This window comes from Corvus moneduloides, chromosome 13 (genome assembly GCF_009650955.1).
Source record: "Corvus moneduloides isolate bCorMon1 chromosome 13, bCorMon1.pri, whole genome shotgun sequence".
Lineage (NCBI taxonomy): Eukaryota > Metazoa > Chordata > Aves > Passeriformes > Corvidae > Corvus > Corvus moneduloides.
This window is the reverse complement of record NC_045488.1, coordinates 5,037,226-5,063,724: the sequence shown is the minus strand read 5'-3', so window position 1 is coordinate 5,063,724 and position 26,499 is coordinate 5,037,226. Positions and strand designations below refer to the sequence as shown.

Below are 26,499 nucleotides of genomic sequence, written 5' to 3'. Positions count from 1 at the left end.
ATTGAGGTAAGACCTTGCCTGCCCAGACTGAGAGCGTGAGTGTCGTGGTGCTGCACGTGCACCGCAGCACACCTGGGGTGGGGACTCCCACCCACACCGTGCAGCCCTCACAGCCCCTTCCTACACCGCCAGACCCCATCCCTGCAAGGACCACCTGCCTGAGGGGGGTGTGGGCAGCTGTGCAGTACAGGGACTGTGCATCGGTGGCCTTGGTGCCCTGGGGGTGGTGGGCATGCAAGGTGGGCACGGGGGTGTTGTCATGGAGTCATAGAATTGTTTAGGTTGGGAAAGACTTCTAAGATCATCAAGTCCAACTGTTAACTCAGTACAGCCAAGTCCACCACGAAACCATGTTCCTAAGTGCCACATCTACACATCTTGTAAGTACCTCCAGGGATGGTGACTCCACCACGTCCCTGGGCAGTCTGTTCCAGCCTTCACCTTTCAGTGGAGAAATAATTCCTAATATCCAACCTCAACCTCCCCTGGTGCAACGTGGGCCGTTTCCTCTTGCCCTATCGCTTGTTACCTGAGAGAAGAGACCGACCCCCACCTGGCTACCACCTCCTTTCAGGCAGTTGTAAAGAGCGATAGTCACCCTCGACTCGCCTTTTCTCCCGGCTGAACAGCCCCAGCTCCCTCAGCCGCTCCTCCTCAGACTGCTGCTCTCCATGTCCCCGACTGGGAAGAAAGAGGCTCCTTTCCCGCTGGGCACCCCCTTTCCTGCCCGGACAGCGGGGCTGCCGGTGCGGGGAGAGCCGGCCGCTGTCCCCCGCCCCGAGGAGCGCCGGGACTCACACTAATAATAAAAATAATAAGGATAATGGTTTAGGGAAGCGGAGTCTCGGCCCCGCCGCCTCCCGCCGCGCCCCATCCCTGCGGACCCGGGGCCGCCGCTGCCACAGCGCCCGGGGCCGGCCGGGGCAGCCCCGCCGCGGGATCGGGGGGCGGTGCGGAGAGGCTCGGCTTGTGTAGCCCCCTCCCTCCCGTCTCCCCTCCTTCTCTTCCCTCTCTCCTCCCCTCCCTCCCCTCTCTCCCTCCTCCCATGCCAACCTGCTGCCGCCTTTGTCAGCGCAGCCCGGCGCTATGGCATCCTGCTGGGGCTTCAGGCTCGGGCTCTTCCTCCTTCTCCTCCTCCTCCTGGCCGGGAAGCGGCTGCAGCAGCGGCAGATCCAGCCGTGACGGCCGCGCTCCCCGCGCCAGAGGCAGGCGGAACCCGCAGGTGAGCCCCAGGTGCGGGAGGGGGGCGCGGAGGGGTGGGCTGGGGGAAAGGGGCGCCGAGGACAAGCGGCCCCCGCTCTCCAGCCCCAGGGATGCTTTGGGCACCGGGGGTGCAGGGGAACAGGCTCAGCACCGGCTCCCCGCGCCGGGCTGGGAGAAGGAGGAGTAAGCGCAGGTGAGAGACCCCCCAGCCCCTGTGGTCCCCACCGGTGCCCCGGGGTCCTGCCTCTTTGTCAAGCTCTCTGGGAAAGAGGGTACTCCAAAATCTTGAAACTCCGTCTGGGACTTTGGCAGCTCTACTTCAGTCCCGCACAGGTGGATCTGCCCGAGGGGAGCAAGTGGGTGACCCCTGGGCTGAGCCCCCGGGCGTCCCAACCCCAAGCAGGGAGTCTGAAGGGATGGGGATCAGGGAAGCTGGACCCACCAGGATGAGGGAGCAGTTAGGTCCTGGGTGCCAGTGAGATTGTTGTAGGTTTGCTGTGCAAAAATCCAGGTTGCCCGCAGATGGGATAAATGGCTCACATTTAATTCAATTAGACTTTTTTGTGTCTGTCTGTCAGTATTTTCAATGGTGTCTCCTTATGCAAAAATTTGTGGTAAAAATGTGGCTTGGATGTGCTCTAGTAATGCATTGGGAGGACAGTATTTGTGTGTGTCTGTATGGGCCAAGAGTTGGCAAAGAATTACCAAGAGTATATGATGCAGTAATAATTCAAGTAATTTATTTCACAGTTTTAGATTGATTGTTTGCACTTTCCCAGATCATAGAGATACCTTAACCTGGATTGCATAACTGAACCATGCAAATAATCAGCCTAATGTTACTGTGCAAGAAAAATCAATGGCAAGCCCTGTTCGACTTGAGCCCTGACACAGCTGTGAGGGTCCGCTGCCTTTATCCACAAGTTCCCTGTTAATTTATGCACTCAGATGCTTTAAAAACCGCTGAATTCTGGGCTGTTGGGAAAGCTGAAGTGTTGTGCAGAGTCCTTTTACAGCAGAGCCTGCCTCTGTTAAGGAACTGGGTTTGTAAAGCGCAGTTTTCCTGGGCTCATTCACACAAGGCAAGAGCCAGAAAACAGCAACTTCTTCCAGTGCTGTTCCCAGCGACCCCCGGTGAACCTCGGAGGAGGCTGGCAGTGGGATGTCCAGGAGGGTGCAGAGTGTGCATCGTTCCCGTGCACAACAGCAGCGAGCCACTGGCGAGAGCGGGTGCACAGGCACCGTGAGCTCCCTGCATGCAGGTGTTCATTCCCTTCGGCTTTGAAGGAATGAATAAAAACCACACCGGCGAGGCAGGGAGCCAGCACCCACCTCCTGCCTGCCCCAGGGACTGAGCCCACCCTGCTCCTGCACAGCCGAGGCAACAGTCTGGAGGAGACAGCCTGTGTCAGACCGGTCAGGAGGACTTTTCTCTTCAATGAAAGGTGCAGAGGAGCAGTTGCCATTACAGGGCTCCAGAGTGCGTGTTTTAGTTTTCTTTTTAATGAGCAGCAGAAGGCTGGAGGGAGGAGGAGGAGGAATAAGGTGTGCGGAAACGGGCATTGTTTCCCCGAGTGCCAGCTCCCGTGTCTGTGTGCAGTGGAAGCCAGATGGGGCTCGAGGTCCCCGTTCCTTCATCAGAAATTTCTTAATGTTTTGACAGAGAAATGGATTTGTGAGTGTGGGAGAAAACGAAAACTGAATTCCGTCTCGATGGGTTATGTTTCATGTGAGGCAAGTGTTGCCTGCCTTGTTTTATAGTATCTGGTGTTGGGAAGACAGGCTGAATGATTTATGAGCTCGAGTTAATAGTAAAGCAGCATATTGCTGTATTAATGTTCTCCTGTGCTGAACTAGCTGGCTCTTTCTGAGGGAATTTATGCAAGGATCACTCGCCGTCTGCTGTTGCAGTAGTGGCATTCTGGGGTGGCCCGTTAGTCACTGTGGGGGGGACAAAACAAGGATGCTGTTTCCCTCTCGGCTGGCAAATCAAAGGGAGAGGGGGAATGATGACTCCAGCAGTCACATCTGTGTATTAGTTGCACCTGCTGTGGATATTGGGAAATGGGGAGAGCAAATGTCAGTGGCACAAAGAACAGGGAAGGAAATGAAGGAGGAAATAAGAGAGGAAGAGAACGTGGTCTGTCTGCCAGTGGCCATGATTCAGACTCGTGCAGGGCACCTTGCCACCCTGCAGCTGCTCAGGGAAGTCGAGCGGTGGGACTGTCTCTTGAATCCTCTGCTGGGGTTTATCTGCCCCTGTGTGTGCAGCCTTTAGCCCATTTGGCAGGGCAGGCTTTGGGCTGAAGGAGTCACAGGGAAGCAGGCAGGGCAACTGGGAAGCAGTACTAATTTCATGAATTCCTGTGGATGGCGAATTTATAGGATGTGAGGGGACCACCCCCACCCCAGTGCTGATTTGGGAGGTGGTGAGGAAGGAAAGTGCCTTCTGGCTTTTCTGTAGGGAAGCAAGCTGTGTGAAAGAGTCTTCAGGTTCCCCTGGTCTGGAGAACCAGAGGGGGAGAGGTTTCATGGAGGCTTGGTTCCTAAAGACACCAGAAAATAGAACAGTATATTCCCTTTGTGCAGCAGAAAGCTCCACTGGGGATGGAGGTTGCAATCGTAATATTCTTGGACTTCTCCTCCAGAGGCTGAGACAGTGGGTTAGTGGTAAGATGAGAGCTCAGTTCATTGCTCCTGGTGCAGGGTAAGAAGACATCGATTTGTGGTGAGTCTGGAGCTCATCTGCGTGCAAGGAGAACCAGCCCCCATCGACTGGCTGTGCAATGTGATGCTGTACTAGTCCATGCTGGGATATAATTGTGCTATTAGAGCAGCAAACGTCAAATCTTGGGAAGCTGAGTCGAAGCAACCCTCCTTCCAGTGTTAATATAAGAGAATCACCAAGGATGAAATGTTAAGTGGCTCCTTTGGTCAGAGATGGTCTTGCTGAAGATAAATAAGCTAGATCCCATCCCTGTGTCTAGAAAACTCCGTGTGTCTGGAGACCAAAGTCGGTTTGAGGGGGATTTTGGAGGGTGCGTGTGGCTGCTGGCAGTGAGGATAAGGCACAAGGGCATTGGTGGAATTGAGGCCATCTGAGGCGACCCTGTGCTGCTGCTCTTGCTGTGGGTGCTTTAATTCTCTCTGCTGCTTTTGATTGATTTGTGACCCTGTACCCTCTTTAAAAGGCCTTCCTGTGCTTATTTCAGAGCTCTGCATTTATGTGCCACGTCTGGGTCTATTCTGGTCCTGCTTTGAGAGATAATGAATGAACGTGGACATAATGGCTGAGATGCTGCATGGCCAAGTGCTTGGCACCCGGGATGTGGCAGTTCCTGGGGTGGCCTGCCAAGAAGCACCTGTCTCTGTTGCAGGCTGTTAGGAGACTTGACAAGAGGCAGAGCAGCTTAATGTGCCACTAAAAATTTTGACACTAGGTTTTTACATCCCTGAAGCAGGAAACAAAATTTCAAGGTCCTTATATATTATCCTTATGGGGTATTACATCCTGTTCTTCACAGCCCGAATCTGTTGATGCTCCATTAGCAGCAACGTTTCAGATGCTCTGGCACAAAGGACCACCCATTTCCATGCTCAGGCTGAAGCCCAGAGACATCTTTCACACCTGAAGTGCTCTCACACCAAAAAGCTGTTTGTGAACAGCCAAGGGGTGAAGAGGAAATTATTCCAGCTCCTAGCTATCTTTCTTTTCCTCAAGGCTTAAATCTGATTTTGCAACCTGCCTTTTCAATTTCCACCTCCCATAGCTGAGTCTCAGTTGAATGAACTGGCTGAATTCCCACCTGAGCAGGTTCAGCTACTCTCCTGGTCACCCTTGTCTCAAAGCCTCTGTCACCTCCCTGACCTCTCACTGCTTTATAGCTGACTGCCAGCTGCCAGGCTTGTGTCTGTGAGCACAGGGTCTGCACTGAGCTGACCCAGTCTAGCAGAGCTCTCCTGCTTGGTGTCTGTGCTTTAGTGCCTCTGCCTTACTGCGTGGGTATGGATTGGGGTCCCCAAAACAATGCTCCTTGTTGGTGCTAAGTAGAAGCAACATGAGATTAGGGTTGTGCAGCAAGGCTTCATCTCAGTTTACTGAACTCGTCATCACTCAGCAGCCTTGCAGATCAGGCTGCACCTGAGTTTTACCAGATTCATAATGTTTAGAAGCCTAAATTGAAGTTAAAACCTCTGGTGATGCTAAGAATGGCTTGGTACAAAGCAAAAAATTTCAAGAAGCTGTACCTAGGATATCCTCACTGGGATGAGAGAGTAAAGACAGAGAGGTGGGGAACAAAATGAGTTGACACTTTTCAAAAATACATTATCGCAAACTGGCTACTTGTGTTTTGTAGCAGGAGTGTGAGTGGGGAGAAGGCAGGCTGCTGGCAGGCCAGTGCAGGGAGCACAGAGTGTTCATCAGGCTGTGAAAATGCATATCCAGGTAAGGGGTTTGCAAGAAGCTGTGAATTTACAAATAGGAGGAGATAGTTGCTTTTGCTGGTATTCAGCCTGGAGGTGACAAAAAGACATATTTTCACTCCTGTCCCAAGTGTCAGATATATAACATGCAGAAAATTGACTTAAAATGCCAGTCCCCTGGTAGCTGGGAATGTCTCTGAGCCCCACATGTAAAGTTTATTCTGTGAGGATGACCTAGGTTACAATGCAAGATGTAACCAACAGTATGTATTCTCTTATCATCTTCACAAGCTGTTAAAGTGGGTGGGGCACTGCTCCTTATCTCCTCCCATGACTCATCCTTGATAACTCCTTCCAGGTGTTATCTCTGTTATCTTTGTGGGCAATCAAGGACCCACCACGTGACTCATAGAATTACATCAGCCCATTGTGAGGTGCTCTACCCAGTGGGAGGAGCCAAGTGTTCCCACCTGGATCTAATCTGGGGTTTGGAACAGCACAAGCAGCCCTTACTGGATTCCCAGAGGACAAGAGCTACAATTGGACCTTTGGGTGAAGACCAGACCATTTCTTCCAGCACTTCATCTGGACTGCTACCACCACCCTAAATAACAGGGTGTCAGGTTGTATCCTGACTCTGTCACTGTTCTTGCACTATTGCATTTACTTTAATTTTCCTATTAAATTATTACTCTGACTTGCAATCTCCCACTGGTTTGTTTTCAAACTAATGCAGAGGACTTAGTAGCCTCGGTGGTAACTAGCAGAGTTTGGACCTAGTCTGGGAGTGTCATTAATGGTGACATGTCAGAGAAATACAAAGGCTGTGAAAGAGGCTGTGCCTCCAAGGCACATGCTGCTGAGAGAAAAAAGATACAGGTGCTCTCCTCCAGCCTTTAGCATGACTTTTTGGAGCTGACCACAGAACAGTAAAATATTTTTTCTCCCTGAATCCCTTCTGTACTCTGGGAAAATTCCAGTCTGGGTTTTCCTCCGAATCCGTTCCATACTCTGGGAAAGAGCGAGTCTGGGTTTTCCTCCGAATCCATTCCATACTCTGGGAAAAATCCAGTCCGGGTTTTCTTCTGAGTCTATTCTGTACTCCGGGAAAAATCCAGTCCGGGTTTTCCCCCGAATCCATTCCGTACTCGGTAAAATCCAGTCCGGGTTTCCCCCATGCCGTGCTGTGGGACGGGCGTGTCACAAGTAGCAAATCAAGGACAAATCTCCTCTCCTGCTGCCAGCGGCGGGTGATTGAAACAGGGCTGAGCACGTGTGTTCCTCGTTCTCCTTCGTCGCACAGGGCGGGATTTCTCCTCTGGCCAGCGGTGGTCGAGGGGTGTGGTGTGATTATCATGTGAGATAAACTTGGCCGATCCCACATAGAGCCCAACGATGAGTAAGTTTTCAGATTTCTTCAAAGTGGCCTCACCACCTCCACTTGCTTCACTTTTTAGTCTCCAACGACAGACTTGATATCTGATAAACACACTTTATATTAAAACTTTCCTACCTCTGTTACAAAATACTTTTCCCAGTGCCAATCACCTCTGCTATGGTCACAGCTGGTTGAAATGGGGTTTATTTATCCTTTAAGAAGTGCTCATGCAAACTGTGCCTGTATCTACATGCCCTCCTTACAACCTAGGAAAGCTTCAATTTAGAAAATTCAGCATCCAGCAGTATTCAATGCTGTAACAATATGCTGAATTATTTATTGTATCTAACAGAAGTAGTTTTAAAAAACCGCTATTCTGATTATTGCCTGGATCCTGCTCACTTCAGGTTTGATGCATTTAACAGTGAACTAGAACAGTGCATTAAATTCCTTATTATTGGCAAAGCAGCTCTCCTATTTTTCACTACTGCTCATGTGAATAAGGAAAACTTGGCTAAGGCAGGCTTGCAGAATTTGAAGTACTAGCAGAGCTTGAAATACTAGCAGGAACCTTTCATCCAAAAAAGTTGAAATACGTGAGGCTGGACCAAAATAAAAGGGTGAAACGGCAACATTGGGATGTGCTGGTCCTCTACAGCTGCTGGTGTTCAGTCCCATCCTGAGTGCCACCACACCTCTGACACAGCCAATTTCTCTGGTCTTTGAGCATGTCAGATTAAGTTTCACTTGAATTGCACAGAGCTGAGTGTACATGCAACTACAATTCATATTAAGTGTAACTTTACAAATACTGAATCTGGAAATACTGTCTATTACACTCATTTCCTTTACCAATTCAAAATTTCACATTTGGTCTCCAGTAGACTAGGAAAAAACCACTGAAAATATTCCTTAGACTATTCCTGAGCAATGTTTTTATGTACTGTAAAATATTCTACTTTATTACTACATTTCTTAATATTCTCACTTTTTAAACTACATATGAATCCATGCTTTGAAATTTTACAAAGCTGAAGATCTGGTAGGCACAATGAAAGATAGGAACAGCTAAGCATCTTAAAACCAAAGTGAGCTCACCAAGAGAAGTGCAATTTAGCTATACACATAATGTACTCTTTGGTTTTTGCTACTTTTTCATTTTTTTTATCACAATGTGAAGGATCCACTTGCAGAATCTGGTCCATCAGACCTCAGCTCACATCTCAGGAAGATTGTGACTGAAAGCTGAGGAGGAAAATATGCTGACCAGGATTTTAAAGTGAAAGTAAAAAACATTCTTTAGACTTGTTTTGCATTTGTTTGGGTAACTATTTGTTAACCAAAACTGAAGTACTCTGCCTTCTGATACTGATAGGAATCACTGGTGTGTAATGTCAGGGCAGGAGATGAAACAGGAGCCCTGAGGTTTCTGACCAGAAGGTGCCTTTTAGAATGAGTAATAATAAACCTTGCAATGTTGACTTCAGTGCTTTGCCATTTGGGTGGATATTCTGCACTTGATGGAGGAGAGGCCAGTTCCAGGGGTCATCTAAGGGTGGGAGTGAATGGGGAAAGATACCACACCTTTTTGGGAAAGGGAAGAGATTTTTGTTATTCCTATCAGTAAGAATAACAAAGACAGAGTGGCCAAACATGGCAACTGGCAAACTACATCATTCTGTGCTCTGTCTTTCCTAGTAGCCAACAGCAGAGACACCGACAAGGATATTCACAATAGAGAACGATGAAAAATCAACATCCTTTCCTAATCCATAATAGCTGAAGGTTGGTTTCAGCTCTGAAAATGCAGGAGTTTATATTCTCCCCAAGGTGTTTGCTAGGGTTGGCTGTGCTTGTTCAAGCTGTTCCTGTTATCCACATAAATGTGCAGCTTTTGCTCTTCACCTCTGCCCTGTCATTTCGGGATGGTGAATGGAAATGCACTCCTAGACCTCACTGGGAGTGCATCACTGAAGAGGATATTCTCTGTCCTTGATATTTCTCTGTCTTCAAATCTATCCTGATTGGCAGCCAGCCCTCTAGCATCTGCTGGATTGGTTTCAAGGTTCAGGAGGATTTTTATTTAACTCCTTCTGTTCTTTGCTAAATTTTGGCCTTAAGACCTGAAATGGGGCTCAAAAAGACTTTTCACATGGGACCTGGCAACTTTTCCATTCCTGAATCTTATACTTAGGAAAATGTATTTCTGAAAAAAATATGTCAAGGTATCCAAAGGAGATAATTCAGAGTAGAGGAGAAAATAATGGTTTAAAGTAAGCAAGATGGTAATTATGTGCTCAGATAGCTTCTAGAAACATGTCAGAATTTTATTGTCAGAAAATCTGCCTCAGAGCCATTTGCATTTCAGACACAAAAACATGTCATGGTGCAGTAGATCAGCCCTGGTTAGGCTAGGACTGGAATTATTGCAGTTTGATGATCAAACTGTGCTTTGAACCTCTCACAAGTTGGTAAGAAATTTTGTGATAGTCCCATAGCAAGCAGGCTGGGATTGTCTATTTGCCATTAGTTCAGCCTCTCCAAAGCTTCTGCTATGTATTCACTTGGTTGCTTTAGTAGACATTGGTATAAAGGAGCCTTCTTGGATAAAACCCTGATTCCATTTAAGTATTGATTTATTGGATGCTAGGATTACAGCCTGAAGTTCAGAACATGAGGATGGATTATAAAAGCAAGCCCTGGACTGCGTGGTTAGGGAGTCAGGCCCCATCTCTGGCTGAATTGCAAGGCCTTGGGTATTATCTGTGGGGGACTTACAATCTTTTCTGTGTTGCTGTAGAAGTGGAACGCAGTTTCCAGGCTAAACGGCAAAATACGCTTAAGCCATGGAGTCCAACCAGGAGTCCTCACTCTTCCTGGTGAAGGTATTGGAGGAGCTGGACACGAAGCAGAATACTGTTTCTTACCAGGATCTCTGCAAGTCCCTGTGTGCAAGGTTTGATTTATCCCAGTTGGCCAAGCTCAGAAGCGTGCTGTTTTACACTGCTTGCCTGGATCCTAATTTCCCAGCGACTTTGTTCAAAGACAAAATGAGATGCACTGTAAACAATCAGCAATCAAAGAAAATCATGGTTGCAGCAGATATAGTAACAATATTCAACCTCATACAAATGAACGGGGGAGTGGCCAAGGAGAAGCTTCCAGTAGCAAGGCACAAAGTGAAGAAGAAGGAGTCCTTCGAGTCCTGCAGGTCTGACACAGAGATCTGCAATATGGCAGACTGTGTGCCTGACTGTGTGCCCAACTGCGAGCTCAACGACCAGGACTTTAACCGGGGCTTTCCAGTCAGAAGGTCTTCGAAATGCAGAAAGATGGACTGCAAAGACTGCCAGCAGTTCGTCCCCTCCTCAGAACCCAACTTCTTGCTCGGTGTTAATAAGGACATGAAGGGCCGGGCTGCCTCTCTGGACAGGCTGCAGGCACTGGCATCCTACTCCATCGCCACGTCCCCGCCATGTGAGATGCAGAGTACGTACTTCCCCATGAACATTGAAAATGAATCTATTTCAGACCAGGATTCCTTGCCTATAGGTGCAGGCATAAAAGAAACTTTCATTTCAAATGATGAGCCTTTCGTGATGCAGTCATGTGTCCAGAAAAGAAATATATTCAAAGAAGATTTTCATAATCTGATTACAATATCTCCCAACTTAATACCATCCAACAAAACACCAGAAGATGGACACAGAGAGCCTCAGAACAGGAAAGAAAGCTCTAAGCAGACTTTCTTCAACCACAGCTTTGAAATGCCATACAGCAGCCAGTACTTGAATCCAGTTTATTCTCCTATACCAGACAAAAGGCGAGTGAAGCATGAAAGTTTAGATGATCTTCAAGCTTCAACATATTTTGGCCCAACTACTGTTCTTGGGCCCCAGGAAACCAAAAAGTGGAGTGGAAAGCCAACCAAGCAAACTGCCTGGCCAGCTAAAAGCTGGAGTTTAAATACTGAGGAGGTCCCTGACTTTGAACGCTCATTTTTTAACAGGAAGCAGTCTGAAGAGAAACCACGATACCAGAGTTCGAACAACCCATCTCCAAACTTTCCTTCAGTTGACAGGCATCAGTCCTACCTAAACACAAAGGATCAGCAACCAATTATGCAGGCAAACTATGCTGTGAAACCCAATGGGCATAAACCTAAGGAGATTCCTTCCATTCTAGATGTGGAGAAACACGAGCCAGTCAAAAAGTTTAAGGATAAAAGCATTAACTGTACTTCTGTGCAGATCTTAAGCATTGACAGGACCATGAGTGTTGGGACACAAACGGAGCAGCAGGTTCTGGACCACAAGAAGTGCAAGGATTTGTGTGCAGCAGGCCAAGCCAAGTACGGTGAGCGGCACTCTCTGAAGCAGTCGGATGATGACTCCGAAATCGTGAGCGATGACATCAGTGACATTTTCCGGTTTTTGGATGACATGAGTATCAGCGGGTCCACGGGAGTGATGCAGTCCTCGTGCTACAATAGCACTGGTTCCTTGTCTCAGGTGCATAAATCAGACTGTGATAGCTCACCTGAGCACAATTTGACTAAGATCTCCAACGGGAGTGCCTGTAACAAATTGGATAAAGTGGTCAGGGCGGATGTCAGTAACACAGATGATGAACTGAAAACGAGTGTCTGCAAATTAGTCTTGAGGATTGGCGAAATAGAGAAGAAACTGGAATCTCTCTCAGGTGTCCGAGAAGAAATCTCTCAAGTCCTGGGGAAATTAAGCAAGCTGGATCAAAAAATCCAGCAGCCAGAGAAGGTCAGTGTACAAATAGATCTCAACTCTTTGACAAGCGATGCCGCATCAGATGAGAGCAACTCCCCGCAGATATTTCAGTGCCACAACACTCCTCATGGAGGCAAGCTGGAGAATAATCCAGAATGGTGCTGTTCGGATGCCAGTGGAAGTAACAGCGAGAGTCTTCGAGTAAAAGCCTTAAAAAAAAGTTTGTTTACTAGGAGATCATCAAGATCATTAACAGAAGAAAACAGTGCAACCGAATCCAAAATAGCAAGTATTTCAAACTCTCCCCGAGACTGGAGAGCTATTACTTACACCAACCAAGTTGGCATTACAGAGGAGGAGATGAAAGAGAGAGATGGAGGAGAAAATAAGGACTGGCACAGGAAATCTAAAGAGGTAATTTGAACTTTAACTCACATACTAAATGCTTAAAAATAATGTGGTTATGAATATCTTCCATAGTCATCACAAGCCTCGGGGTATGACAATGCTTTGCCCTGCCATGTTATGCCTGCCTATATTGTTACCATAATTGAGTGATTTTGTACCTGTAGGTTCTTGCTTGGCAGCTGCAAAATGGCCAAGTTGCTCCTTAAAAGCTTTGCTTTTTTGTAAAGGGAGGGTGGTAATGTGGGTGGCATGTTGGGAAGATGATGGTATTCTTCATCATCAGTAGCAGTATAAGGAGGCCTGGTAATTACCTTGGAGAAAAGCGTGTGGGGAAAATTGAAATTCTCTAGTGATTGTTTTAGAAGGGATATTTTGGATTTGAATTGTGATGGCTTTTATCAGAGAAGTATGTACATATTTAAAAGCCAACAAAATAGATTCATGGATTCAAATCCCTCAAGGAAAGGAACCCTTGTATGTGTACTGTGAGATGCTCATTGTAGTTGTGCTCTCTGTCTGACTTTCATGGTCATTCAAATGACTCTTAAGCCCCCTGTTGTGGAACTACAGCGTAGCTGTTCTCCTGGTTTTGCTGGGCAGAAGAACTCTGCCCATCCTCCCAGCGGCTGCCCAGTGCCCCCTTCGCTGACCCCATGGCTGTCCTGGCTGCCCTCGTGCAGGGCTCTGGGTGCTGCTCTGTTGAAAGTGCACAGGGTGGGTGCTTGTTTCTGTTTGGGGAGGGGAGGGGGTCCTGCAGCCTCTTGTCAATTGTGACCACACAACAGGCATGCTGTGCCTCCTTACAGTGGGCTGTGAGGGCAGAGAAGATTGAGAAGAGAGAGGAAGAGGTTTGATGGAAATAAGTGCGGCTGGGTGAACAAGAAACCACAAACCATGGGTTATTGCTAGACTGCAGAGGGGGAAGAAGGCCGTCCTTAGTAAGCCCAAACCTTGGCTTTTCTGTAGATTGCTCTGCTCAGGATGACATGCTGACTTTGGGAGTCCCTTATAGGCTCCTTCCGTGGACTGTGGCTGACACTGGATGGTACCATGGACTCTGCAGTGTCAGGCTGGGGGCATCCCTCAAGACTGCTTCATGTTAGGATTTGATCCAGAAACAGAAACCCGGAAGCCTGCTTGTGTCTCTCAGCTTTTGCAGATCAGTTGGGCTTCTCTGGATGTCCGGGCCGTGTTCAGAATAGTTTTTTGATCTGTAAACAGCACAAAACCTAAATTTCTTCTGCTGCATCAGCATTGTGTTTGTGTTCTAGTGAATGTGGAGTTGTGTCTGTAAAATACCTCTTTGGTTTGGCTGTGGGAAGAAGGGGGGCAGTGGATTAAGGCCATCCAAAACCTTTGTCTTAGCTGGTAAATTTTTTATCATATGGTGATTCTGAAAGGAATAGCTCTGTCTTTTGTGTTTAACTCCCTCATAGTCTTGTTTTTTTCTCTCAAATTCTTTTGAACCCTATTGCAGGCAGACAGGCAATATGAAATCCCACAGCCACATAGACTCTCTAAACAGCCAAAAGATGCTTTCTTGATTGAACAAGTCTTTAGTCCTCATCCCTACCCTGCATCACTCAAGTCACATATGAAAAGCAACCCACTCTACACAGACATGAGGTTGACAGAGCTGGCTGAAGTGAAACGTGCCCAGCCATCATGGACCATAGAGGAATACACGAGGAATTCCGGGGATAAAGGCAAGATCGCAGCCTTGGATCTACAAGTGAGTCCCAGTTGTTTAATTTGAATGGCTTGATTGCGAAAGGATGTTGCCATAATATGCATTTAAGAAGGGATTTGGGTAGCTCAGGAAAGAGCTGTGAATTGTTGTGCCTCTAATCTTGCTGATCCCTATCCATCCTGGCCAGGGACAATGAAGAATGTGACTGTTTCATTGCTGAATGGTGATCCTTGACAGGTTGATGCTCCCAGCTAATTCTGCAATGGAGAGATGTCTTCTAAGCCATTGTGGCTTTAGTAGCTCTAAAGAAGAGTTGGAGAATAAGGAAGTGCAGGAGTGAACTGGTCCCTAACTGCAGCAAGGCAGAGTGGTGCAGGAGCTGGAACTGCTGCCTTTTCCTTTGTGTTTGTTCTCTCTGAATTATTCACAGGGAATTGCAGTGTTACGGTTTTATTTTTTTTCCATTTTACTAGGAAGATGGGACATAAAATACTTGTAGAAGATGTTCAATACCATGATTGGTTTTGAAACACGTCACTGTTGCAGCTTTGAAGTGGCTGTTGGAAACCAGCCAGGCAACTGATGGTGTGTCTAGTTTGCATTGTGGTTCAGCTTGTAAGTGTGCAGGCTCCTGTGCCACAAGCACAGGAGACAAATTCAAATTTTGCATTTACGTTTTCCCAACACAAAATCACAAACCTGACATAAAATGAGCACCCACATTGGATACCCTGTGTAGTCTGATAGTCACAACACATCTTTTAGGAAGGAAGATAACTGAGCAGAGGTTTAAAGAGGAAGCCTGAAGAATGACATCCAAAATGTGTAAAGACCAAAGAAACGTTGCATTTCTTGGTCTTGAAATCCGAATGTGTCACACAATGAAATCCACGCTGATGTGCAAATAACTGTGTATCGTTTATATGCACTTTGACAGTAGAATGTAGGACCAGTGCGGGGGTCTGGTGCTGACCTCAGGCATTTTGGGCTCTGTGGCCAGCAGTCTGTGGGGTGCAGCTGTGCTCAGGCAGGGAGTCTGCTTGTCTCCACAGCTTGTCTGCCAGGGAAAGTGGCATGGAAGAGTCTGAGACCTTGGTGCTCCATGCCAGCCCTCGGTGGCTTGGTGCTGAGGGTACCTAAGCCAGCTCCAAACCCATCAGGCTAATCCCTAAGAAAGCATCAGGATGCTGTGCCTCAGGACCCCAAGTTGGCTCATTTGATTTGAAACCATCACCCATACAGTGTTGTAGTGCAACTCCCGTGAGTGTTTCTGCAGGAATTTGTGCACAACAAATTCACCTCCTTGCTTGGCTCATGCAAACTTCCCTGTCCTCACCAGTCCCTGCTCCTTTCTGTGCCTAAAGTGCAATTGGAAAGAAACCAGGCAGCACAGGGACCAGGCTGCATCTTGCCTCAGCTCCCTGCTGCTTTTTGGGTTTTAAAAGCTTTGGAGGGCTTACTAAATTCCTAACCCTGGCGTGGCAGACTGTATGCTAGAGTAGGAATAGGCTGGAAGAAGTTCCTCTGCAGCAGGCGGTCACAAAGCATCCCTTACCTGCTGTGTGAGCCAATAAGGGAGGTGATATTTGGGAGCAAAACCCCTCTGGGAGTAGTGTTCTCCATCTGCTCCTGGTAGGGCTGTTTTGTTCTCTGTAAGCAGCTCTGCATGGCTGTGAGCAAACCAGAGCAATCGGCTTATTGCCATCATTTATCTTTAGGATAAAGGTGATAGAAGTTTACTGGTTTGATTCTCTCCCTCAAAAAGACTGTCAGAATTGCATCTACCCCGCAAAGCCCACGTCTAGACTTTATAATGGAGCTTACTGACAAACTTAAAAAATAGACACAGACTGATGAGTGGGTTTTTTTTCCCAGTGATTAAGTTTATTAGAACTGAAAGTAAATACATTATGCCTTAATGAACATTCCCACGTCTGGCAATGAAATGGGAAAGGAAGCTGATTAACAGTAATGGACCTTTTTAATAATGCATCTTCCTTCTGAAGTAGTTAAAAGGTCAATGCCAAGGCAGAGGGGTCCAAAACTGCAATTTCCTTGAAGCACAGTATGCCTATCTTTGGGAACTTTCTACCTTTGTTTACTTAAAATTTCTCCTGAAGCCTGACAAGTCTGCTGGGTTTTCCTCCAAAAAAAGAATTGCAAAAGTAGTCATGCCCAAAGCTTGTCCCAGGTGTGGGCTGTGTGAGAGATTCATTGCTTTGCTCTGTGGATGATGATCCACTGGGATGAAACAGTGTCAGGCTGTTTTCTGATGCCTTTAGAGATGAGATTGCTTATTTTATTCAGAAGGCTGGAGCAGGTAATTCAAAGCCCAAATGGTACAATCACAGATGTGGCTGATGGCCTCTGTTTCAGCATCCTAATGCTATCGTACAGCTGTCCATAAAATGATCATAAAACCATTGCTCGATTTTCATTGTTTATTTCTGAGATAGCTATAAACTCACTTCTTTTAGTAGTTCTGTACATAAAGCAAATGCTACTATCAGGCAAAGCCAAGTTTCAGCCAGTAGCTCATGGTCACAAAAGCTGAATTAGTCAATTAAAGGCTTAGTTAAATCCCTCTCAAGTCAGCTGGAATTTCTTTGCAGGGTCCAACAAGCTTTGGATCAGGACTGTTATAAGGACCGAAATAGTGTGTGTTAGGGTATTCTCACTGTAATATTTTTATGTGGATTTTTTTTCATCATTTTAAAGAAATAGACTTTTGGAGCCCCAGATGAAGGAGACAGCTTTGGGGAAATGCTGTCATTTTTCAAAATGTTCTTTTTGCTTTATTCCTGTCTGCTGGTAAGTTCAATATAATGTGTAGTGTTTGGGTTTCCCCAGTTTCCCCCCCATTTTCCTCGAACACAGAGGTTAAAGGGAAAAAAACAAGCAAGGTTGAAATGGAAAGCTTTAAGAAGTCATAAATACTTAGGAAAAAAAAACTGTGAGAAATAAAAAATAAATAAATTAAGATAAATAAATAATGGAAATACTGATAAAGTTTCTGCAGGTTGCCTGGGTCCCCAGGTATTACCATTCCGGGGGGGGGGGGGGGGTGCAAATTGCCCCTGCAGAAGGACTGGGTACTGGATGGGCTGGGTAATCATGCCCTGCAAGCAAGTCATGGTACCAAAATTAGGGTTAGATTTATAAAATGTAGTGCATGAGGAGCATATATTAAGAGCCTTTCCCATCAGCTGAGCTTTAATAATTTAAAAATTATTAACAGTAACAGGCCGGCACTTGCTGACATTTCTGCTGTCAAGCAGATTAAAGAGATCTTATTTAAATGCCATCCAAGGTGATGAAGTTTCTGGTAAATCAGAGGTATGTGAGGGATTTTGGAGCAGAATCTTACTGTTGCAGGAGTCTATTTTTTGCAGTATTTTCTTACCACTTTCGTCAGCTTTATGGAATTGGGACCAGGAGATGAAGGGGTGCGAGAAGTGGCAATAACCCACTTTATCCTGACAGCAGATCCAGGTGCAGCTGGGAGGCCTTCAGGCACATCTGCTTTGTTTATTTACATTACTAATGGCAGACCCCAGACAACTAACAACTGTTTCCTTTTAATTTTTAGACTCAAGAATCTTTAAACCCAAACAACTTAGAGTACTGGATGGAAGACATTTATACTCCTGGCTATGATTCCTTGTTGAAACGGAAAGAAGCCGAGTTCAGGAGAGCAAAGGTTTGCAAGATCGCTGCCCTGATCGCAGCGGCCGCCTGTACGGTTATCCTGGTCATTGTGGTTCCCATTTGTACAATGAAATCCTGAACCTGGCCACAGACCTGTGACTCCCAGCCACGTGTGTCTCGGATAGCTCACGCTGTGTGTCAAATGTCTGCTGGCAAAACTGTAAGCAATTCGCTGAGGAGCCGTGTTCTGAGCATATCCTGGTGGAGAATGCTGTAAATGAAGGCAGAACGCAGAACAGCTAGAGAAACATTTTTGGAAAAGTCCTATTTTAAATAACAGACTTTGTGGTGAAGTTAATGGGAACTCGGTTCAATTTTTATGCATTTTTAAGAGTGCAATATTTTTTTTTTTCCTAAAGAAATGATATAATGTTTTACAGAATCAGAGACTGATGAGAATCCAGGCAAAAGAGGAAGGTTGTCTGAGCTATGTTGCATTTAAATGAAGTGTGGGTACATGGAGGTAGCACTGTATAGAAGGGAATGTTCTATATGCATTACATCGGGGAGGTAGGGAAGTCTTAACAGCTCTCTACAATGTAGAAAACTCTGAATGTATTGTATTTATTTTATAGTATTTATGTATTTCATGATCATTTGTTTGAAAGCAGACTGTGTAGCTGTGAACAGAGTTCATTCCTATGTTCAGATTTAAAAGGGCTCTTTGTATTTGGTCTTGCCCTGAGACCCACTCTATCATCACTGAGTACTTAGATCTAAGTGCAATGTGCTGCAGACCAAAAAGATTATGTTTTAAAGCAATCACAAGAGGTTTTAGTTACTTCTGTTAAATAACATTTGCATAGAGCTGGCAAACTTGCCTTGCCAAAAAGGTATTCCTTACCTCTGCAGACAGTGAAGTTGTCTCAATTTCACTCCTGCCAGCAAGCAAAGCTGGCAAATCAAAGCAACGCTCTGTTAAAGTTCTTGGAAATGTAATCTGAACAGTTACAATTTTTTTTTTTTTCCCACAAAGTCTTTGTGCCTTTTTTTAGACTGTAGGTTAAATAGAACTGTGTAATTTTTTGCTATTTTAAGCCCATAACATAAATCACAGCATAATGGGTACTAATGGAGCTTCTTTTCCCACAAGCCTTCTATACAGCTCCGAGTGCTCCTCAAGCAGCAGGGCTGGTGGTTACTGAGCACTTATATTAAGGGCACAATTTCTCAGCACTGGTAGAAACTTGCTGCAGATGCAATGCATCCAGCACAGGGAGATCTTTTGCTTCCTTCTTGCTAATGTACTTAAGAATGATGGTTGAATCTACTGGGCAGCAAGCAGTCTGTATCCCATTGGAAATGTCCATTTGATACTTTATCCCAAATGCAAATAGCAGGTTCGATGGAATTCTCAAGCTAGGACAGAAATTGCCTGTCATGGTTAGTGAAAGCAAAAACCCAGACAGTATTACTCTTCTGTCAAGTTTAGAAAAAAAGACAAAAAAAGTATTTTCAGGAAATAATGTGATCTTGCTGGTCCTCTAAGGGAAAGAAGATTCTTTTAGTGAACGCTCTTTATGTAAGGTAATTTGGTTTCTTCAGAAGCAGCCTCCCTACACAATGACACAACAGCTAAGAAAGGACTGGATGCTCCTTCCTCTGGCTCTCTGGGATGTGCTGCACTCACTGTTTGTTTCTGGCTGGTTTAAAAAAAGTATTGAGGGAAGGGTGTGTGGGAGGAGAAGGCTTTGTTGTGACTTTAGATGTGTGTCAGTTCTTTCCTGCAGTTGGAGAGCTGTTTGTGTGCTGCTCACGTGCTGTGCTTTATTTAGGGATAGGTGATCCCTGGGACTGTTGATCTGTCAGAAAAATAAGTGTAAGCACAGGGTTGGATGTCCCATCAGCAAAGAGAGAACAAGAATAGGCCCACAGACAAAATCTGTGCCTGCCTGGCCTGAATCCTGACCCAAATTCTGTGGCTTTGGCCCATTCTTTATACTAAGATAATTTCTCTTTCCTCCCAGATGCTGCAGGATGGAGTCACAGCAGGGAGGGAGCAATTCACACTGTCTATTTTAGGCTGCCTTTGATTATGGTGTGATTCAGAGCACCTGAGTACAGGATCCATCCGTAGTAAATATAGACAGGTAGAGAAAACCTCTGGGGACAACTCAGAGCTGCCAGCAAGATATCTAATATTAGACACGTGAAAAACACTCTGGAGGACACTGCTCTGCAGTTTACCTCCTGCCCAATTTAGATTGATTGTATATGTAGAAAAACCTATTCCTATTTCAGGTAATGTCATAAAGCCCTCTGACACCCCTCCTTGGCTGGTGACAGCAGCACGGGCTGCTGTTGGAGGGAGCAGTGTGGGGGCACAGTGTCAATCCCCCATCTGCCCACACCAAGCAGCAACAAGACCCTTGGAGGGGCAGGATGAGTGGGGACAGACCCCCTGCCTTCACCAACCCCTCTTGCACTACCGTGAATGGTCTGGCCCTGCTGCCCCCAGCCCCAAATCAGCACTTTCTCCAGGGCATTTCAGTAATCTGATTTTAGAAAATATTGTTTCTCCCTTAGGGGAGATAGGAGAAGGGTGGGGAGGTGCTACTGATCACAGGGTTTGTCTGTGCAACTCATCCAGCTAGCGCCAGATGAGTCTTTGCATTAGAGATGCCCAGAATCCTGGGAAGGCTTTTGCAGGTTATGGAGCTGTGGGTGACATGAAGCTGGCCCAACCCAAGCACTCAGCATCCCAAACATCCATGCTGCTCCTAATTTATTGAGGTGCTTTTGCCCAACCTTACTTTGCACAAGCAGCCAGTGGCACCCACTCCATTGGTCAGTGGTTTCCTTGCACACCAGACTGTGGTTTGTCATGAATTCCCTCCTGGGGTTCGATTTGGCTCCTGCAGTCTCTGGAAGCATTTCCGTGGTGCCAGGAGCCCGAGGGGAACTTGGAGAGCAGAGCCTGACTCCCTGCTCCACAAACACCTCTGTGAGCTGCTGCCTTGCTGTCTCCTCCCCTCCCTGGCTGCCTCTGGCAGCTCCTTGGCACCACTGGGATGTGCATCCCAAGCCATTCCCAGTGGGATTTGCATCTGGCACAGAGCCCTTCTTAAAATAGGCAAGGAGATGGAGTGATGGGATGCTTCTGCTGGAGGAGAGCAGCCAGGGAAGGAGGAAGCCTGCACAGAGTGTACACACTAGGTGAAATCCTGACGTATTAACCTGCAAGAATATTGTGATCCACCTTGTGAACCAGTTACCAACTCGAATACACTGTATACTATATGATAGACTTTTGTATAAAAAAAAAAGAGAAACTAAAGCTATAGGTACATTGTAATCCTTGATGTGATTGAAAAAGTGTCCTAGATTGTATTACTTAATTAAAATTATGATGAGCATATTGAACTGTTTTTCGTATTTATGCCTTATAAACTTGATATATTACACACGATAAAATGAAACTGCAAGAACTATAAGAAAAGATACTCCATTTTGGGGGCAAATCCCATTTGCTTTTCCTAAAAAAAGAGTGCTGCTTTAAATGAGCTTAATAAATCATGTGTGCAGAAGAGCAAGAGTAGGATATGTCCCCAAATGACTTTTTAGGATTTTTTTTTTTTTTAATGGGGCTTTGGTTAATGTACTATGTAATAATTTTATTTTATAATGTTACTGTACAATGTTGCCTTTTGGTTCATTTAAATATAACACCAAATAAACTTGAAATTACAGTGTCCTAAGTTTTAATGAAACAGTTATAATAATTTATTACTCCATTGCTTTTCCAGTTGTTTTTTTTCTTAGAGACATCAAGATAGCCATGGGTTGTGAGTGTGTCAGTGTTAGATAACTAAGCAGCCTATCTAGTTCTTGGCAGAATTGCTAATGGATTTCTAACTTGTGAAATAATAAGATGGCAGAAGATAATGAAAAATGAGTTTGTTTGGTTTCTTTTAAGAGCTCCTTTGCATCACATTGTTTGGGCTTCTGGAAGATTAGCTCTTGACACTAATCATAGTATTTCATTTTATAGGCTATTTCATGACTGAGTTTTGCCATATCAACTGTTTTATGACTAATATTTTGGTACCTGTTTAACTTACATGTTTATGCAACCACTGCCCCTTTTATGTCAGTACTACAGATAAGTGCTTATAATCACCTGTGAACAGGCAGACAGTTTGCTTAGGGTCCCTGTATGAATTTAATTTGCTGCTTGTGAGTTGTTAATTGCCAAAGCAGGTTGTCTTAAAATTCCAGGTATTGAAACACAGGTAGAGCTGAGCCTACCACTGCTGGAGGTTACAGAGGGCAGCTGTGGAAGAAGACACATAAACAATGAGCAATGACTTGAAAACACAGTACTGTGAGACGTTGATTTGCTCCTCTCTGCTGCACAAACACCTTCAATGCATTGTTTTAGCAGTTCTGGACAGGATGGGGAGTTCTGAGTGCTCTCTGCAGGGCCACGGCGCCAGCTCCAGCCTTGGGTGCTCACATGTTGCAAGTCAGGCTGCAAACCACCACAGGTCCCCGTGGAGGGATTGTCAGTCACAATTTGGTGCTGGTTTCAGTTTGGGAGATTGTTTTGCATTTATTTGCACCAATGGTTTATCATGGGTTTGCATCAATGTCAGGTTTTTCTCTTGTACCCATCAAGTCCAGAAGCTTACAAGTAGGAGTGCCATTTCGATTTTTACTTTGAATCCAGGAGCAGGAACATTCATAAAAATGCTAAGTGGGACCAGGCTTATGCCAAAAAATCCTAAGCACTCTGGCACAGCATTCCTCAGTCATGAAGCTGTGTATATTGGATATCTAGATCTCATCTGGGTCATTGCTGTGCTGGAAGATGGAGCAGCTGCCAGGTTTCTGTCTGCTGGATGGAGTCACTGAGTCTCAAGGTAGAAGAAAACTCCTACACACAATGTTGTATTGCCAACCAAGCCCCAGCCCCACGAGCTCGGGGCTGCTTTGAACGTATCAGAGCAGTCGATTGTCCTGGTTGAATAAATCCTTGATTTCATATCTAGCTCTGGTGAATGGCTCTGCCTGTTGCACAGACAAGTCACAAGCAGAATATTGGATCTCAGGGCCACATACTTCCTTTTGAGGTGCTCCCATGTCTCCATCCCATTGCACCTGCAAACAGAAGAAAGGAAAGTAGGCAGTGCCCCGTCCATAGCAGTGTGCTCCTTCTGAAAGGAAAGGTCAGTTGTGTTGGTGTGCACTTTGGGAAGAGACAAGCACCTGGGGAAGTAATTATGGAGATGAGGTAATTTTTTAAATTTCATTTTTTCTTTGCTATCTTTTCAGGAAAGAACACTCTGTCTCGTAAAGTGCTGCTCTGCTGGTGGTTCTCCAGAAAACTTGGCTGCTTTGGACAACTTCTGAGACACTGGATCACTTGATATCTTTCAGGCTGTTACATAAATCTACAACGTTCACTTAGATACTGGAACAAAATCTTCCAACAAAGAAGAAGTGGGCTGTCAGCAGCCAAACTCCTCCCATGAGTAAGTTCCCTATGGTTTTATTTATGTTCTTCAATACAGTACAAACTATGTGTAGGAGAGGCATGAAGCTCTTCCAGAAGCAACTGTACATCCATACCTTCCCAACTGCAACAGACTGGGATTTTCAAGGGAGGCTAGGTCGTGGTCTTGGATGAGCCCAGCACAAGAAAGCAGCTGTGCTTGGACTGTGCACGGCACCACAAGGCACTGCTGGTCCTGGTGGAGCAGCAGAGGATGTGAGGAGATGTGCAAAGTGCTCTCTGGACCAGAGAAGTTTTCCACAAGGCTTAACCCAGTATAGGGTTGAGGAAATGGTGGGTGTCTGGAGACACAGTTGCTGCTGAGGCTGGAGGCTTTTAGAAATCAAGAGCATTGTGGCAGCAATTACCCATCTCCAGTCCTGCTCCTCCCTGCCCTCCTGCACCCTGGATCTGTGGATTTTGGGATATTCCTCTGAGGCACTAAAGCAGGTCTCTGGACATACAATGAAGGCTCAGATCTTGCCTTTTCTCAAAGTACCAGATTTCCTCAGTAAAAAGAGGGAATTTTCTGCCAGACATTGATGCTTTGGCCTCAGCTAAAGAAAAAAATCCCAAGGTCTGTGATCTCCTTGTCCCACTGGAGAGGCTGGCAGCTCTTAAGGGAATGTGACCTGGTCCCTCCTCTCATCACCCCCAAAACATCATGAGAGCAACCTGGAAATGGCAGGGCTACAAAAACAAGTCCAATTTGCTTTTTTGTAGGGCTTTGTGAAAGCCACATTTCCTGCCAGTCTCTGCAACCAGAGGGCTGAAAACTGATTCCGTTTATTAAAGATGGAAATATATGGGTGATCTCCTCAGGTAGGAACACGCAGTTCTGATTGCTGGTTCTCTAATAAAAATGTAAAATCCTGCTATTTGCAGCAGAATTGCTCTGTTTTCCTTGCTCATTTTGAGCCTGTGTGCAGCGTGTGCTGTCTGTATGTTGTCCCCCAGCACGTGGTGAGGCTCCAGACTGTGTCCACAACAGCAGGTGTCCCCCTGGAAGAGGGGGAAAAGAGGGACTAGAGAAATGCTAATTATTTTGCCTGTCCCTGGAAATCATGTGGAAGCTGGTCCCTTTTGAAAAGCCTTGCTGTAAACTCTGCTTTAGTGACAGATGCATCTCCTCATTGAAAAATCCTCTTGATCTGCTGCCCTGCTAGACAGCCACACTTCCAACAATAAGAGAGATCCATGTTGTGCAGCGTGTTTTTCCTCATGTAATGTTGGGGGAGAGGAGAGAACCAAAGAAGCTGAGTCGTTTGTCTTCTTTGCTTGTCTTGGTAATGAAATATTGCTGTTGAACTTTACCCTGCCTTTCCTGTTACTAATTTTTTTTTTTTTTTTGCAATGGTTGCCATTTAAGAGGTTCACAAAATTGCATTAGTAAAATTTATGACTGTGCAGCAAATATGTGCATATGCATTAATTCTGTTCAAGGCCAATATCTTGTAGCTGCAAAATTAATGTTATGGTGCAGTTTCTAAGTATGGCTAATGGCCGTTCAATAAAGCAGGGCTCGTGTTTTCCTCACCTTACAGCTCTTAATTCCTTGAAACAGTCCTGCCTTGAAGAGTTTGCCAGGTAGAAGTTAAAAAAAGGTACATGCACAACACACAAATATGTATTTTTTATACATTTTTGTTTATGCAATTAACCCTTGAAATTTTTGGCCCTGTGAGTTGGTTCAGTTGGGTTTCTGCTCCTTTGCATGGCTTTTAGTTCCAGGTTTCAAAAGCAGATGTCTATGAATGCAGTGCATTAAAAATGGGCCTTTTAGCCATGATTCCGATCTGGAGAGACTGAACTGGATGGTAGTGTTATCCTGAGGGTTACACCTCATGCTGTTTTGGAGTCAGTGAACAATAACTGCTCAGTAAACGATAAATTAATTGGCATTACTTACATTTAAACGTTCATTTTCCTACTATGTAAAAAAGCCACTTTCTGATAGAAGGATGAATTAGTATTTGTAGTCTTTTTACCAGTTTAAAGGTAGTTACTAATCTGGTATTCAAGGTTGAAGACATAACAAAAGACAAATGACCGATGACGAGGGCTTGCTCATGTGATAGTTGGAGAAAAGAGGTTGGAGAAATATTTTCAGGATGCTGAGACAGGAATTTAGACAGTATCTGACAGCACCTGTTTACTTCTTCAAAGCTTTGTCTGACAGCCAGAAGAAAGCTCCATGCTTGTGATCTGGAGCGATTGCCTGGTGTTTGGGATGTGATATGTGCAAGATCACTGCTGCTAGAGGTAAAAAGCTGATCCCTTGGGACTCAAAAGTATGAAGTGCTGAGGAGCTGAGGTGGACTGGAGCTCCGGGGCCGCCAAATGTCTGGGTATGTCCAAGTCAGGCTATGCATGAGCCCACTGGTCCCAAAAGTGGCTCCAACCACAACAGACCCTGGGCTCATGTCCGACGATCGCTTGGCAAAGGGATCAGTGGCAGCAGCCTGCAAAGCTCTGATGGAGGACACAAATATCCATTTACCATTGTGGGGGAGAGCTGGGGGGCAGTGACACTTTTTTTTCTCTGCCAAAAGCAAGGCATCTGTGGGGTGGAAAAAGCAGCGCAGTGGGAAAGCTAATTTCATGTGAAAGCTCTCAAGGCAGTACCGTATGTCTTCCATGTTTTGGGACTAGTTGCTTGATCTCTGTGGGCTTTGGTTTCATGCCAGTTACTCACTGTGTCTCTCTCCAGGCATTTTCTTGGAATAGAGCTTGTCCCTTGCTGTGGGGTCATGAGATGCCCAGGAAGAGAGGGGCCAAACAGGGGCTGAGAAATCTTACAAGCACCACCTTGATGCTTATGATGGTGTTGCCACTATCATAGATAGTTACAGCCAGATCAGTCATCAGATTTGTAACTCTGGTGGTAATCAGTGATATGACACCAGGGAGGTGTTTGGCTCAGCTTGTCAAAGTGTTTTGGTATTGTGAGAATGATGAATGTCACTGGGAAAGCTTTTTGGGGAAGATAACATGAGAGAGAAAAGCAGGGGAAGTGTGATGCCCTGCTGGGAGCATGGGGAGCGTGGGGAGAGTGGGATTAGTGCTGCAGAAGATGGGCAGACAGCGAGCATCTGCTCTGGGCTACCAGGATCAGAGCACAGCAGGACTGAGAAATTCTTGGACCAGTTATCAAGGAATTGGGAAACTCCAGGATACTGTACTCATGGGGGATTTTTATTACCCAGACATCTGCTGGGTAACAAATGCAGCTAATCACAGTGATAATGTACAACCCTAATTCACTATAAATTCTCTCCCATATGTTTACAATTGTATTTACAGTAGGAAGTGAGGGACAGTTATTCATGAATCAAGGTGAAATGAGTTGCTGGGGCAGAGTCAGCCATGTATTATGGAAAATAATGTGTGACAGACCTGAACAGAATCCTTCTGAAAGCATGGCTGTATTTCAGGTGGTTTTTTTTTTTTT

General features: G+C 45.7%; 1 protein-coding gene across 4 annotated transcripts; it reads left to right on the top strand.

The window, feature by feature from the left end:
• The first annotated feature begins 1,135 nt into the window (after positions 1-1,135).
• Positions 1,136-26,489, top strand: MINAR1 (membrane integral NOTCH2 associated receptor 1). Of its 4 annotated transcripts, XR_004242826.1 has the most exons (6): positions 1,136-1,222; positions 9,807-12,162; positions 13,634-13,888; positions 17,436-17,546; positions 22,829-23,028; positions 23,772-26,489. XR_004242826.1 is itself a non-coding variant. In XM_032123133.1 (5 exons), exons 2-5 carry the CDS (start codon positions 9,853-9,855, stop codon positions 22,904-22,906), a joined length of 2,754 nt encoding a protein of 917 aa, XP_031979024.1. In that variant the 5' UTR covers positions 1,136-1,222; positions 9,807-9,852; the 3' UTR covers positions 22,907-26,489. The 4 variants fall into 4 exon arrangements, 3 of the variants coding, with proteins under 3 accessions (XP_031979024.1, XP_031979023.1, XP_031979025.1); XM_032123133.1 differs by having other exon boundaries at positions 22,829-26,489; XM_032123132.1 differs by lacking the exons at positions 22,829-23,028; positions 23,772-26,489 and having other exon boundaries at positions 17,436-21,276.
• Positions 26,490-26,499: the final 10 nt, after the last annotated feature.